The 14,307-nt window shown below is 34.5% G+C and overlaps 1 protein-coding gene and 1 pseudogene across 2 annotated transcripts; one reads left to right on the top strand and one right to left on the bottom strand.

Annotated features, from left to right (window-relative positions):
* Nucleotides 1-1,928: 1,928 nt before the first annotated feature.
* LOC143533814 (histone deacetylase HDT1-like) lies at nucleotides 1,929-5,893 on the top strand. The gene is made up of 10 exons (XM_077028472.1): nucleotides 1,929-1,989; nucleotides 3,556-3,626; nucleotides 3,709-3,932; nucleotides 4,067-4,083; nucleotides 4,169-4,210; nucleotides 4,291-4,478; nucleotides 5,013-5,081; nucleotides 5,168-5,255; nucleotides 5,328-5,457; nucleotides 5,787-5,893. Exons 1-10 carry the CDS (start codon nucleotides 1,977-1,979, stop codon nucleotides 5,839-5,841), a joined length of 897 nt encoding a protein of 298 aa, XP_076884587.1. The 5' UTR covers nucleotides 1,929-1,976; the 3' UTR covers nucleotides 5,842-5,893.
* Nucleotides 5,894-9,777: 3,884 nt separating this feature from the next.
* LOC143533813 (splicing factor U2af small subunit B-like) lies at nucleotides 9,778-13,350 on the bottom strand (annotated as a pseudogene). Its single transcript, XR_013135424.1, has 6 exons — nucleotides 13,025-13,350; nucleotides 11,528-11,614; nucleotides 11,365-11,446; nucleotides 11,160-11,285; nucleotides 10,723-11,064; nucleotides 9,778-9,917 (listed from the first exon to the last, which is right to left on the bottom strand). The product of XR_013135424.1 is annotated as a splicing factor U2af small subunit B-like (transcript).
* Nucleotides 13,351-14,307: the final 957 nt, after the last annotated feature.

The raw sequence follows: 14,307 nt of genomic DNA, 5'->3' as shown, positions 1-14,307 counted from the left end.
ACATTATTTATTTTAGCTACGGTGTTTATCGTTTCAAGTTGGATCCGTCCGTTTACCATTCGAGCTTCATTTGTTTATCTATTTATTTTCTCGGTTCATCAATCGAGGTGAGTACTTTCATACCCCTTTTTCCATCTTTCGTTTTGGGGTGACATTTCATATTTATCAAACTAAATGCTTTAATTACTTGCATCTTAAACCCACAAACGTGATTGTATACCTTACTTGAATAATTGCTCGATTTGGTGTTGTATGCTTATTTGACTATGTGTTTACAGCTTTTGGATGGTGAAACTATAAATCCTATACCATTTGGCAATGGCAAGGTGTCGTTAACGTATGCTATTAATGATAACTATAAATCCTAGACTACTCGGCATCCCCTTGTAGTTAGGTGGTGCTAATGTAAGCTTATTAGCAACTGTCATAAAATCCTAGACTAATTGCCAATAGCTAGGTGTCGCTAACTTGTTTAGCGATAACTATTTATTCCAATTTATAGCTCTTATTTATTGTTTGTATACAAGTTTTGTGGATTTTCATACTATACACTTATATGCTCAAACTTATGAATTGCTCACCAACCTTTGTGTTGACAAACTTTATTTTATGAAATGTTACAGGTTTGACTTTTGTTGACTCGAGTGCTTGACGGAAAACGTTACCAAGACCTTTAGGATATTAGCAAAACGAACAATATAATTATTACTTGTATTCAGTTTGTTTGTGTAAACGAGAAGTGTTGTTTATCGATTTGTTGAAATAAATGAGTTAAATGAATATTGTCACTTTAAATAGTGTATTGTGTATTTGTCCAATCACGTTGCACCCCGGCATGTTCCGCCTTTGGTCGGGGTGTGACACCGAGTTTTTCTAATACCCGATTTGTAGGTACTCCGGAAAAGCAAATCTTAATCGAACCTATATTTGCTCAATGGATACAATCTGCTCATGGTAAAACTTCATATGGGTTCGATATACTTTTATCTTCAACGAACGGCCCGACATTCAATTCGGGTTGAAGCATATGGTTGCCAGGTTGGTTAAATGCTGTTAATGAGAATAGTAATTCACTATTCTTAACAATAGGTCCTGAAGACTTTTTGGTTCATCATGCTATTGCTCTGGGTTTACATACAACTACGTTGATCTTAGTAAAAGGTGCGTTAGATGCACGTGATTCCAAGTTAATGCCAGATAAAAAGGATTTTGTAGCCCAACCGAACCGAAACCAAACAAGACAATATACGAAAACAAAAGGAGACAATTACAACAAAAGTAAACCTAAAGATCTAGTTTTTAACCAAAGCAACACTTCTTTCTTGATCATATCCACACTCTTAACATCTCGTATTCGTTTATTGTTAAAGATCAAGCTATACCTTATAAATCACATGTGTAGGAGGCCTATTCTGAGTAAACCGTTATCGTGTTCATCAATGACATCCTTATTCACACTAGAACCGATGATCAATACGCACGTCACTTGCATGAAGTTATCGACCTGCAAAGAAACAAACCTTTCTAAGTCTGTGAGTGTCACATATAGGTATACACCAAAATGGTAAATAACCTATGCCAAAAATAAGGGTTGTTATATTAGAACACCACTCTCTTTCATGGTGTGTTAACAAGTGTATACGGTTCGTTATGAGTCGTATAGCCCTGCATAATTGACAAATGTATCTTGACAACGTTTTCAGTCGTATAGACCTCTATAAACCAAGACACACTCCGACACATTATGACATAATTTTAACTTATACGGCTTGTCTAGTAGCACCGGGTGCTTGAATAACCTATGTGTACTGTAACAAAAATTCCAGTTTTTGAAAAGTAACCGTGGTCCGCGACACACCGTATGACACCTCCATCTTTCTCTTTATAAACCCCTCATTCATTCATTTCCTCCAAACCCTAACGTTTTGCTCATTTTCACTCTTGTTTCTCTGCAGCTCAAAATCACCACGCCTGCTATGGAGTTTTGGGGTAACCATTCACATCTATCCCTACTCTACTACTATTATCACATCATATTATTATCTTATTTCCTTTCTGTATCTATTCATTCGCGATGAAGAATTGTTTTCCTGTTTACATTCGTCTTGAATACTCTTCTCGTCTGTATTATTCGTCATTATGTGTACGCTATTTGCTTTTCGAGTATTTGATTTTGTGACATTAGTTAGGTTTTCGTTGCGGAATCAGTAGGATTGTTAACGAATTATGCATGAGTTTGTGAGTGTGATATTATGTACGTGATTTGCTTTTGTAATGTGTTATTCTTTTGATTTTGTTAATTGTGACCTAAGTTTTGTATGAGTTTATTCTTTTTATTATTATATTAGGTTTTATTAGGAGGATATTGCGATACGCTTTCTTGCTTGCTTGTATAATTTTGTGTAAGGAGAGTTTTGGTTGTTATTCTGAAGAAAAATGTTGCGAGAGTGATTTTTCAAGTAATGGTTTAGATTTAGCTGAAATTGGTAGTACTTTGTGTCTGTGTACACTGGCACTTGTTACCTAAGTTTTGTTTTCCTCGTGGAATGTGTAGGAATGTATGAGTTTGTGTATATGATGTTGTTGTTAGGGTTCATTTGAAGGATATTCTGACACGCTTGCTTGTTTAATTTTGTATAGTTGTGGTTGTTTAAGAAAATTTTGGGTGCTATTCTAAAGAAAAATAGTCGTGAGAATGATTTAAGAAGTGATGGTTTAGATTTAGCTCAGTTTGTTTGCAACTTGTAGCTGTGTACACCGTCATTTGTATTTTAATTGCTTTGGCCTCTACATGACATGAAAGTTCAGCAATCACTTTGTGAATTGTCTGTGGGAAGTTCGTTTATGTTTGCATAGTAACTAACCGAACATGAACATATGGTTTTGCTTGTTCATTTATGTTAGCGTTTGTTTATGTTCGACTATTGATTCTGTTCATTTAGCTATGCATATTTATACTTTTTTAAAACTTGTTCATTTTCCAGCGAATGGACATGGACAAGAAGATCTGTTTATTTAACTGTTTGTGTTTGCATGGTTAAAGTTAAATAAACAAACACGAACATGCCTTTGTTTGTGCTTGTTTGGTTCTTTTACAGGTCTATTTTTGCCTGATGAACATATGTTTGTGCATTTGAATCCATAGTTAGTAGGGTGATTGTTGATCTAGTTATATGAATTCTGCGTTTAAAGACACCATTAATGTAATGAAACGTTAGATTTTGTTTTTGTATTCCAATGAGTAGTAGTTTGCACCAATTTTCTTTATATATTGCAATATCAATTATGATAAATTTAAATTTGTAGTTTACTCATGAACTATTGTTTGTGCATTTAAATTTGTAGTTTACTTTGTTGTTTTTCTGTCTGATTATATGAATTTTTCATATTAAGTAACCTTAAACTAATGATGCAATAGGTTGTGTTAACATATGAACTATGGCATCATATGAAATCCAAACATATATTTTTTGCATGTTAATTATGTGATTCCACGTTGTTTTTACTTTTGACGATAACATTCGGTTGCAAAATCTTATATTGCTTTGTTCGCAGGTGCTGAGGTTAAAAGTGGCCAGCCACTTGATGTAACACTCGGGGAAGACAAAGTCATACATCTTTCACAGGTATATAACCTCTCCATACTACGAGTTTTATTGGTTTTTATGCTTTGATTGTTTTAAACAAACAAAATTTTTATATCTGCAGGCTTGTCTTGGAGAAATCAAGAACAACAAAGCAAGTGATTCTGTTTACTTGCATATCACCATCAATGACAAAAAACTTGTTCTTGGAACGCTTAACTCTGAGAAATTGCCTCAACAGCTATTTGACTTGGTGATTGACAGAGATTTCCAGCTGTCACATAGCTGGAAAAATGGCAGTGTCTACTTCTATGGATACAAAGCTGACCAACCTTTGGAAGATAAGACATATCCTTTATGCAAAGATACATGCACACACATATGTTTTCGTATTTGTCAGTTTTATGTTCTAATTGTTTTAATATAGAATGTGAGTGTTGTTCAGTTGTTTACATCCTTGACTGGCTTGCCTTTGTGCTAACTGATTCAGACGAGTCTGGTTAGTGTACATTTATTATGTTATTTTTTTATTTAATCTTTATTTGTTTTTTAGTTTTTTATTTAATGTTTGTTGTTTTGTTTAGATTCTGATGACGAAGATGCTATTCCACTTCCAGATTCTAATGGTATAAATTTGTTATTTTTGTTTTTCGTTTTATACGTTATTGAATTAGTCTTGATTTTAACGTTTAAGCTGGTTTTGCAGGAAAGCAAGAGGTAAAGAAAGAAACCCCTGCGGTGGTCAAACAGGAAGTTAAGACAGAAGACAACACAGTGGCTGCCAAGAAGAAAGATGGTAAGCAGAAAGTGAAGATTGTAGAAACGAAGAAAGATTCTGATGAAGATGATTCTGATGAAGGTGATTCAATGTCTGAAGATTCTGATGAAGATGAGGTATGCAATTTTTTTAATTGAATTTTATGTATATGTATTCTCGTTTTGTTTTGATAAGTGTTAATTAAAGGTTGTTTGAGCTGAAACAACCTGAACCCGTTTACAAATCTTAATTTTGTTTATTTGATTTCTGTTTAGTTAGGCTTGTAAATGGACAAGAATGGAGTGTGTTTGTGTTCGTTTGTTTAATATAACGGTGGAACACGGACAACTAAATGCTTCACGAACGTAAACAATTGAATATAGCTGAGCATAGCATAAATAAACGCAACTGAGCTAAAACCATTTAAAAGTAAATGTGGGTAAGTGTGTTCGGCCTAAGAAGTTATTAAAACTAGACTAAATTTTCACGGGTCCAAAACATTTTTATGTATGTATTATCAAACATAAATAAATCGACTTAAATGAGTTTAAATGAATGAACGCGACATGTGTTCATGCTTGTTCAGTTAACTAAATGAACAACTAAACAAACTTAAATGAACTTACCGGTTTAGTGATTCTTTGTTGAAAAACTCTTGGTACTTTTTTTAGGGTGATGAAGATGATTCATCTGATGATAGTGAAGCCAGCAGTGATGAGGATGAAGAGACACCAAAGAAGGTTAGTTACATTTTATGTTCTTGTTTTTCTACTATTTTATAGTTATTAATATGTGACATTATGGTGAATTATTTTTATTGTTGTAGCAACAATCTGGAAAGAAAAGACCTAATGAATCTGCAATGAAGACCCCTGCAACTGACAAGAAGGCAAAATTGACACCCCAGAAGACTGGTAAAGATTTAAATAAAGTGTGAATTTACAATGATATCAAATATATTATTTATAAATACATGTTTTTGACAGATGGCAAAAAGGCACACGTGGCAACACCGCACCCTAAAAAGGAAACCAAGACTCCAGCTAACAAATCAAACCAGAAAAGCCCAGCCTCTGCTTCTAATGATGGTGCACATTCTTGCAAGCCATGCAACAGGTTTGTTCTGTTTTTGTTATGTAACTTATGTTTACCTGTGTATGTGTGTGTGATCTACATGTGTGTATGCATACAGGGCTTTGTGAAATAATCAATTTAACCTGAAACTTGTTAACCCAAATGAATAAATGGGTCGTGGCTGTGTCACCTGTTTGACCTGTCATTTTTACATGAATTTATCTAGTGTTTTTGGTTTTATTTTGAAGGGTTTAACTGTATATGTGCGTATGTATTTATGTATGTATATATACAGGTATTTTGTTGAATTATCAATTTGACTTTGTCATCCCGGATTTAATTTGTTGAGTTGTTTGTATTTTGTTTTGCAGGACCTTTAAGTCGGATGGCGCTCTTCAGTCCCACAACCAGGCTAAGCACAAGTAAATGCTTTGAGAAGATGAAGATGGTGCTGATTTTGTTGAAGAATGAGTGTGGTTAGTTTTAAGCAGGGTTGTTTTTTAGTATTATAAAGAGCACCAGAGTTTATGTTTTCAGTGATGTGGATCTGTGGAAAGAACATGTTTGGATTTATTTGCTTTTTATTCTGTCGTTTCAGATTTATGCTGATTTGGTGAAATTAACATGTTTAAAATATTAACGTGTTTAGAATAACAAAATATTAAATGTGTATAAGGTGCATAAACTGTACTTTTAGCATAAAAGTACGTTCTAGCAAGTTTTGAAACAATTAAACATTTATTTCTGAGAGAACGTTTGGTCACCTGTCATTTGAAGCACCCAGGAAGTTCCTAAAAGTCATTAGACGATGCAACCCTACGCTGTTTTAAAGATAAGCAAAACTGAACTTTTATACCCCCATGTCAAACATTTAAGTTTCCACAACTGTTTATAAGATAGCTTATAATTCCAAAACCAAACTTGGAATCGACGTATTTCAACTTTGAAATTTTGTAACAGGACTGAGATACATAATGGTTATAAACTACGAATAGTTAATATAGATAGACAAAATTCAAATGATAAATGTATAAATAAACACTTAGTACTTGTATGTAAACGAAAAAGTGCCACATTTACTGAAAGTTAGATATTTAAAAATTCTTGGACCCTAAACAAAATACGATCCCTTAAAGTATATGTTTTGATGCCAGTTTTTTCTTTAATACATATTTTGATGCCTTATGATCAAACCTAACAAAATAAGAAGACATTTTAGTTACATATCATTAGATGTCTAAAATATTTTACATAAAACTTAAAAAAAAAAACAAGACAAATTTTAATATATAGTGATTTTGGCTTCCCATGGATTGGTTTGCCTGTTCGGTTATTATCAAAATAAAGATGATTTGCAATCTTTTTCTGGAACGGATGTGGCTGTTATTTGGAATCCATCTATTAGAAAATCAGTTGCTATTGATATGCCAAGTAGGGGAGATGGAACTGATTTCGGCTTTGGGGTTTGTCCTGTAACTTGTGACCCTAAGATTGTATATATTCATGATACGCATAACAAATTGAAAGATGTAAGTGTAAGTTGTAGCAGCCGATGGCAAGTTGAAGTTTTTAAAGTTCAGGGGTTTGGAGAAGCTCGTATGGTAATCTGCCTGGCAACTCTGTTGAATTTGGTTGCGGTGATTCTTCGGTAACCATAGATGGGTCTATTAATTGGCTTGTCGGAAACGTTATTATTTCATTTGATTTGCCAACCGAGGAATTTAAAGAAATATGCTTCTCAAATGAGTTATACACCGATTATTTGTTTTTGTTAAAGCTGAATGGTTCTCTTGCTTTGGTAAGTGTGAATCTTAGAAGAGATAATATTTGTAAAGTGTGGATGATGGAGAATGGTGATTCGGGATCATTTATAAATCGATTTACCTTTAAACCATATAAGTCGGTTGCTAAATTATGTATTCCATTGGAATTTAGGAGGAATGGTGAACTTGTGATGAAGATGATAGATTGGTATCATGATTCAGCAGTAGTTGTAGCTTGTACACCATTCTCAAAACAGCTTAATGAAGTTGGGATTAAAGAGTGGTCAACTACACTTAGCGTGAGTCCGTACATGGAATCTTTACTCTTGCTTGATCGGTAAGAGGTGTTAACTAAATGAGTGTTGGAGCAATTACTAGGTATTTCAGATATACCCCTTTTGGTTATTTGAAAGGTAAACATCATCATCATCATCATCGTACTCAGTATATCCCACCAATAGCAAGCTATGGTAGGGTCTGAGGAGGGTAAGATGTAGACAGTCTTACCTCTACCCCATAGGGATAGAGGCTGCTTCCGGTGAGACCACGGCTCGATAGTAGTTTTGCATCAAGCCTTGGATATAAGGCACATAGCACTCAATCATCGGGACACCGGCTGCTTGGTGCATGTACCCTTGTCTTTCGGCTATCAACGCCACCACATGATGCCTGATTAACCTTCCGTCACTTTTAACGTTATTCTCACGAAATTAGTAAAATAACGCCAAAATTAGTGCAATTTCACTTTTGCCCACCCGAGGGTTCACACATATATACATTATATGTGCGCACCGCAAGCAGGGCGTGTGAAAGGTAAACATTAGCTTTGTGTAATTGTCTGTTAGTTCAGTCTTTATGATGTTAAATTATAATGAAATATTTTGTTGATAGTCGAGTTGATGCTACCAGCCATTAGTGGTTGACATAGGGAATGCCCACTTGACATGTTTGTATTTGTGTGTGACATGTCATCAAAATCCGCTTCAAGTTATTATTTTTGTTATCATGAATTTAGAGGTAAGAAGTTTATTTAATGGTCATTGATAGATTTAGATTGTATCACTTACGTGATCAACATCTAATGGTATGTGGATTCTTGATATAGCAGTTTCTGGTTGCAAATATGAGATAAAAGTTATATAGCTTTGTGAAAGTTTTGATGCCTTCCTTAAAGTTTACTGGTATAACCACGAATAAAGAAACTTGAGTGTTAAATTGGCTCTTGTATGCATACCAAAACCCTATGGACTTTCAATAAATTGCTACTTTTGCGCAACCATTATTTAAAATTGTGTATTTTCTAACCAGAAAATACTTCATTTATGACTTCAACTCATTATTCGTTTAATCTTGCTGTTTTATGTTTGTTTCCCGTGTAAGTGTATTTGTTTCGATCATTCATGTATACGACCTATAATGCGCACAACCTTGTCTCCCATCCTGACCATGGTTCTCTTAGCTGACTGAGCCGAAAAGTCTCCCACGACATCCTCTCTCCATTTTCAAGTGCCATCCGAAACAGTGAAGTAAAACTAACTAAACTCCGTGCTTAAAGCTTGTCTAGTTTATCTTTTCCAACTACAACTAAACTTCACAACCAAAACTCCAAAAATCAAAAGTAACTTATTCAACCCCTCAGTTCTTAGATAAGGACACTTCAATTGCAAAATACTCTGAAAAAGAATATGTTCACGCGTCACAACTGCTTGGGGGCACCATTGTAATGTTAGAAGTATCGTTGTAAATAGTTCGCATACACATCAAGGTTGGACACATAGAGCTCGAACTACTTAAAAAAGCATTATTTAATAAAATTATAAAAACATACAATGAAGCTATACTGATACAAAGAGAATAGATATCTCAACCTAGCAATGTAGTTGAAATACTAGTGAAAAAAACAAATGCTGCTTTGAGTTAAAAACATCAAATGAAGAATACAAAAATCTTGATGAGTTTACAAAAAAAAAAAAAACAATAAAACTAGTTTATCTAATTAGTATAAATGGGGATTACAGGTTTTAGATTTTGGTACACTGTTTTTTGATAAAAGAATATTGTAATCGAGCCCTTGTAGACTTCGAGACAGCCAACTGGTTGGAACCATTTGGTTCAACACAAATGAATAAATTAGGACAAGTTAGGAATGCACTAACTTGTCCTAATTTATTAATAATAAATCGGATTAGAGATATAATGTCATCATTAGCTGACATCGAACTATCTGCGATCATGGAGGATTTTGTGACAATCCTAAACGAACTCCAAAAATAAGGAGCTGTGTCGAATAAAGCCTTGCAATCATGTTCCGTCCATCAATAAATTAAAAGTATACAACAAGTTGATTCGGGCTGACTTAAAATTAGCAATAGTTGAACCAAAAGCCTGCATGGCTCTAAACCCAGGTTACTACTTACTAGTTCAACTAAACAAACCAACCTATCAGTCCAAACGAAGCTAAACCAGTGGCGTTACATTTTCGGATTATAGGTAATTCCAGTCCAGTTTTCAAAACCAAGTTTTCAAGCAAAAACAAAAAAGTGTGCAAAAAATTCAATATCAAACATAAATTAAATGCACAAAAGATTCTCAATCAAAATACAGAAAGGACACAGATTCTGAAAAAACAAAAATATAATATTCAAAATACATAAAAACAAAACTACAATAATAAACCTCTGTAGCATACACATCTTTACTTCCTCTTGTCCTGAAGATGAAGGTTAAGATGTCGACAACCTGTATAAAAGATAATAATAAACGGCAAAAATTAAGGACCCGTCCAGAATACCTGAACCTGCAATCAATCAATTAATCAATCATACCCAGTAAAGTCCCACCAATAGCATAGCTATAAGTAGGGTCTGGGGAGGGTGAGATGTAGGCACACCGTACCCCTATCCACATGGATAAAGAGGTGGCTTCCAGAGAGACCCTCAGCTCTAAAGTACATATGTATGTATGAAGTAATACAAAGGAAATCAGAGTTCAACAGTAATAATAATAATAATGATGATAATAATAATAACAATAATAATAATATTAATACTATTTATGTAGAGAAAATATTATTATGATGTGTGACTAAAATAAGGTAAATAGAAGCCCTAAGGTATTAATACCTGAACCTGCAAAACTAGTGAATTAAGTAAGATCACATTTTTTAAATTTAAATAATGAATATCAAATTCCTTCACCAAAATCCACTCTTAAAGTCTGGCCTGCGAAACTCGAAAAACCTAACAATATCCTGTTTTGAAAAGGCAATATATAGACGTGGTAAGATGGGTCGGGTCGTGTAACGGGTCAAAACGGTTCATTTAACTACGGGTTGAAGCGAGTCAAGTCGGTTGGGGTGGGTTGACCGGACAACCTGTACTCCTGCACAGCAAAAAGCCGGCAGTAAGTAACTTTTTTTCCATTTGACCTTTTTTTAAAAATTTTCATCTTCTTTATTTGTTTCACATTGATTTAAATTAAAATACAAAAACACACTATAACCAAAAACAGAGAAAGAAAACAATTTAGATAATTCCAGTTTTACCCTTGATCATTGTTGATTAACCTTTAATCTGTTGTAGCAGCCGATTTTGCTTCCTTTTCTCGGTTCCATTTTTCAATCTTAGCCCTTCTTTCAGCACTGCCTTCTCTAACTGGGCTCCGGTTCCTCTTCCCTTCCGGGCTTCTGCTCCGGCCCGATCGTCTTCCCGGGCTCCTACTTCTAGGCCTCCTGCTTCTGTCACTGTGGCGGTGATCAGAGTAACCGTAACCGCCACCACGACCGCCACCTGAAGGGCGGTCATCATGATTCCTGTGCCTTGGTGGACTACGGCTTCTGCTTCTACTTCTCCTACTACGCCTCCCAAATAACTGTCTCCTCAAATCCCTAAAATATATATGCAATATATAAATTAGTGATTAGTGAAAACTAAAAGTTGAGAGATGACCGTGAACTAGTGAAGGGTATAAAAGTAAACTCACTTGCTAATCTTTTTCAGATGCATGAAGTTGCAATAACCACCTCGGTTGCATACGTTTTCTTCATACTGTCTACATGTAGCTTCACGGAATCGGTTACTGGAGAAAAGTCCACAATAATGGGTCGTCCTGAAAAATAATTTAGATTTTATGTTAGACAGCAATATTGTTGTTTTAAGGTAACTTAACATGAAACTAATAAATTTACCTGCGTAAAATCTTCCACTCAGATTCTGCAGAGCGGCTGCAGCATGTTCTTCTTCCCTAAACTGTGCATACACATTTCCTACCTGCAAATTGTGAACATAAATCATTTTCCATGTTTTAGTGTAAAAATATTCAAATGATTTAATGTGTAGAAAGGAACATACCATATGGTCAGCCAAGTTATCACATATGTTTAGGCTTTCAATTTCTCCGTATTTTCCCAGTTCTTCAAACAGATCTTCGTAAAAATCCTGCGCATATACATAAATTAGAAGGTGAACAGGCATAAATAAACAGTTAAAAAACATTTCAGTTCTGCATTTTTTGGTTCATTATTTGAAACAAATAGAGAATAGTCCAATAAAAACACCTGTTAATAGTATGGTTACATAGGAAAGTCACACTTACAGTGAAGCATACATGAATAGATCATGCTTATGATTAGAATTTAACATTTACTTAGAAGTAGGAAAACTAATACACAAACTCAAACGCGATTGGAGTTCTAAATAAACTAGTAGGCAGGCTAGGTGGATTTAGGAGAAGATTATTAGCTGTTAACTAGGTGGATTTAGGAGAAGATTATTAGTTGTTCAAAAAAAAATCAATGACATATCTAACAAATAATTTTGAAACCATTACCACTAGGGGTGTTTCGTATTTGAATTGGACTTAAAAACTCAAAAGTCAATTCAAATAATTGGAAATCGAACGTTCGAATTAGATTATACAAAATTAGAGTTCAATTTAGTTAGAATTCAAATATTAAGGATTCTGATGATTTTAATCATACTTGGGCTACTAATTTGATATCCAGCCCAAGCACAAATTCCAGCTACTTTTTGGCTGAATTAGAGTTTCTAACTCAAATCAAATTGGTTGAATCTACTTCAAACTCGAATCCAGGTTTAAAAAACCAAAATCTGAAGAACTTGATTCGATTACTTCAGATATTTGAAATTTGATTTGTCGAACACCCCTAATTACCACCGCACAGTTTACAGAACAAAACAGCATCTGAAATTACAGCCGGTAGTTTCAAAATCAAAAACTCAAAACTAGGGTTGATCAAAAAGTTCGTGGCTCGCGGCTCGCTTGAAGCTCCCTCGAAAATAGCTTGAATCCAAACGAGCCGGCTCGGCTCGTTTAGATTAAACCGCACATTTTAACATATAATAATATAGCATGCGAAATTAAGAAAAAATAAAACAATATAAATATATAATGCCAAAGTAATACATTTTAATATATTATAGCTTTAAAACATTAAACAATAACAAAATAAAAAACAGAATGTTATAAATCATCTAGTTTATAAATTTTATATAAATCGATGTTAAATATTATATTTTTAATACATCAATCAATATTTGTAAAATTAAACATAAATAAATAAATACTAAAATATAAAAAATTAACGAGCTTGGCTTGAAACTAAAACGAGCCAAGCTCGAGCTTGATTTTTCAGCTCAATAAAGCTAACACTGAGCTCGATTAGCCCCATTCAAAGCATAATTTATTCAGTAAATTGTAAATTAATAACCTTATGAATCTCTCTCTAATAAGCAACATAATCAAATTCTTCCTAAAACAGACCTAGGGTTTCAAAATCATCAATCAATCGTACAAACTCTACAAAACGCATAAATTAAACAACTCACCTCAAAATGATCTTGAATTTTGGTGGGGTCAAGCGGCTGGCCTTGCGGATCAACACCAGGCGTGATCATATCAGGCCGCTGGTACATGTTTGACAGCAACAGCGTAGGGCTGACGCTAGGTTTAGTGTGGAGCCGTGAGCACCGGTCGCCTTGGCGGCAAGCTCCGATCTTGAAGTAGAATGGGCAGTTGACCCGGTCCTTCTCGGTGCCGAATATGGAGGCTAAATGCTCCGCCATTGTTATTGTTCTGGTTAGGATTAGGGTTAGGGTTTGTGTGAATTTGGGGAAAGTGATGACTACGATTATAAAATGATTCAATTAATTACGTGGCCGTCAAGGACGTAAGATTTGGAACGTTGAGAACATTACCGAAAATTAATAATAACGAGTATGGATACATGTAGTGAATTTATTGGTATGGTACGAATACATATAACAAATTAGTTGAGTCATCTGAGTACTGGTACGGCCGTACGGGTATAGATACATGTACGTGACATGTTTAAAATTCGCTAAATTAGGATTGATCTTGGTAATACCATAACCAAAACATAAAGCCAAATCCAAAAGTAAAATTAATAACCATAATTTCAAAGTAAGCCATAATGATTGATTCTGTAATTCGATGTTATAACTGATATAATGATAGGTTCAATACTTTGTGAATTGTAATATGTTCGTTGATGATTATTTATATAGTTGGAGGTGTTTTTTAGATATTAAATAAGGAGAGTCTTAATAAAATCTAGACGTATTCTAAATTGGTACAAAATACCTACACATACCCAATTACACATGTACCGAATAGGCTAAATGCTTTCGTCATTATTTTGGTATAGAAATGAGCAAAGTCGGTGTTGGTATCGGTTGACCGGTACTGATACAGTACGAGACCGGTATTTCATGAATTTTTACCTTTAATATCGGTACTGTCCCGGTACCAAGAATTCGCGATTTTCGGGACCAGGACCGGTCGGTACCGGCACGGTCCCGATCTTATCCCTATTTTGGTATCGTGTAGAGAAGCTCGGGTTAGGGTTTGTGTGAATATGTGGAAAGTGCTGAATTGAAGAAGAAGAAAATCGTAGGTTGTATTTTTTGGTTATATAAAGGATTTTATTACATGGAAGTTTATGTAAATGATTTTGAGTCAAATCAAATCTGTATATTTTTATTTGGAGATAATTCCTATTTGCATTCATGTGGTTATAAGACGGGGGCATATTGCGACCTCAAAAGTTAAAATGACGTTGTTGCTTCCCTATACTTTAAAAGCAGGCAAA

The sequence above is a fragment of the Bidens hawaiensis genome, unplaced genomic scaffold (genome assembly GCF_021521415.1).
Source record: "Bidens hawaiensis isolate Kalapana, Puna unplaced genomic scaffold, B.hawaiensis_p1.1 tig00009917_1, whole genome shotgun sequence".
In the NCBI taxonomy this organism is placed as follows: domain Eukaryota; kingdom Viridiplantae; phylum Streptophyta; class Magnoliopsida; order Asterales; family Asteraceae; genus Bidens; species Bidens hawaiensis.
This window is presented reverse-complemented; position numbering and strand designations above follow the sequence as displayed.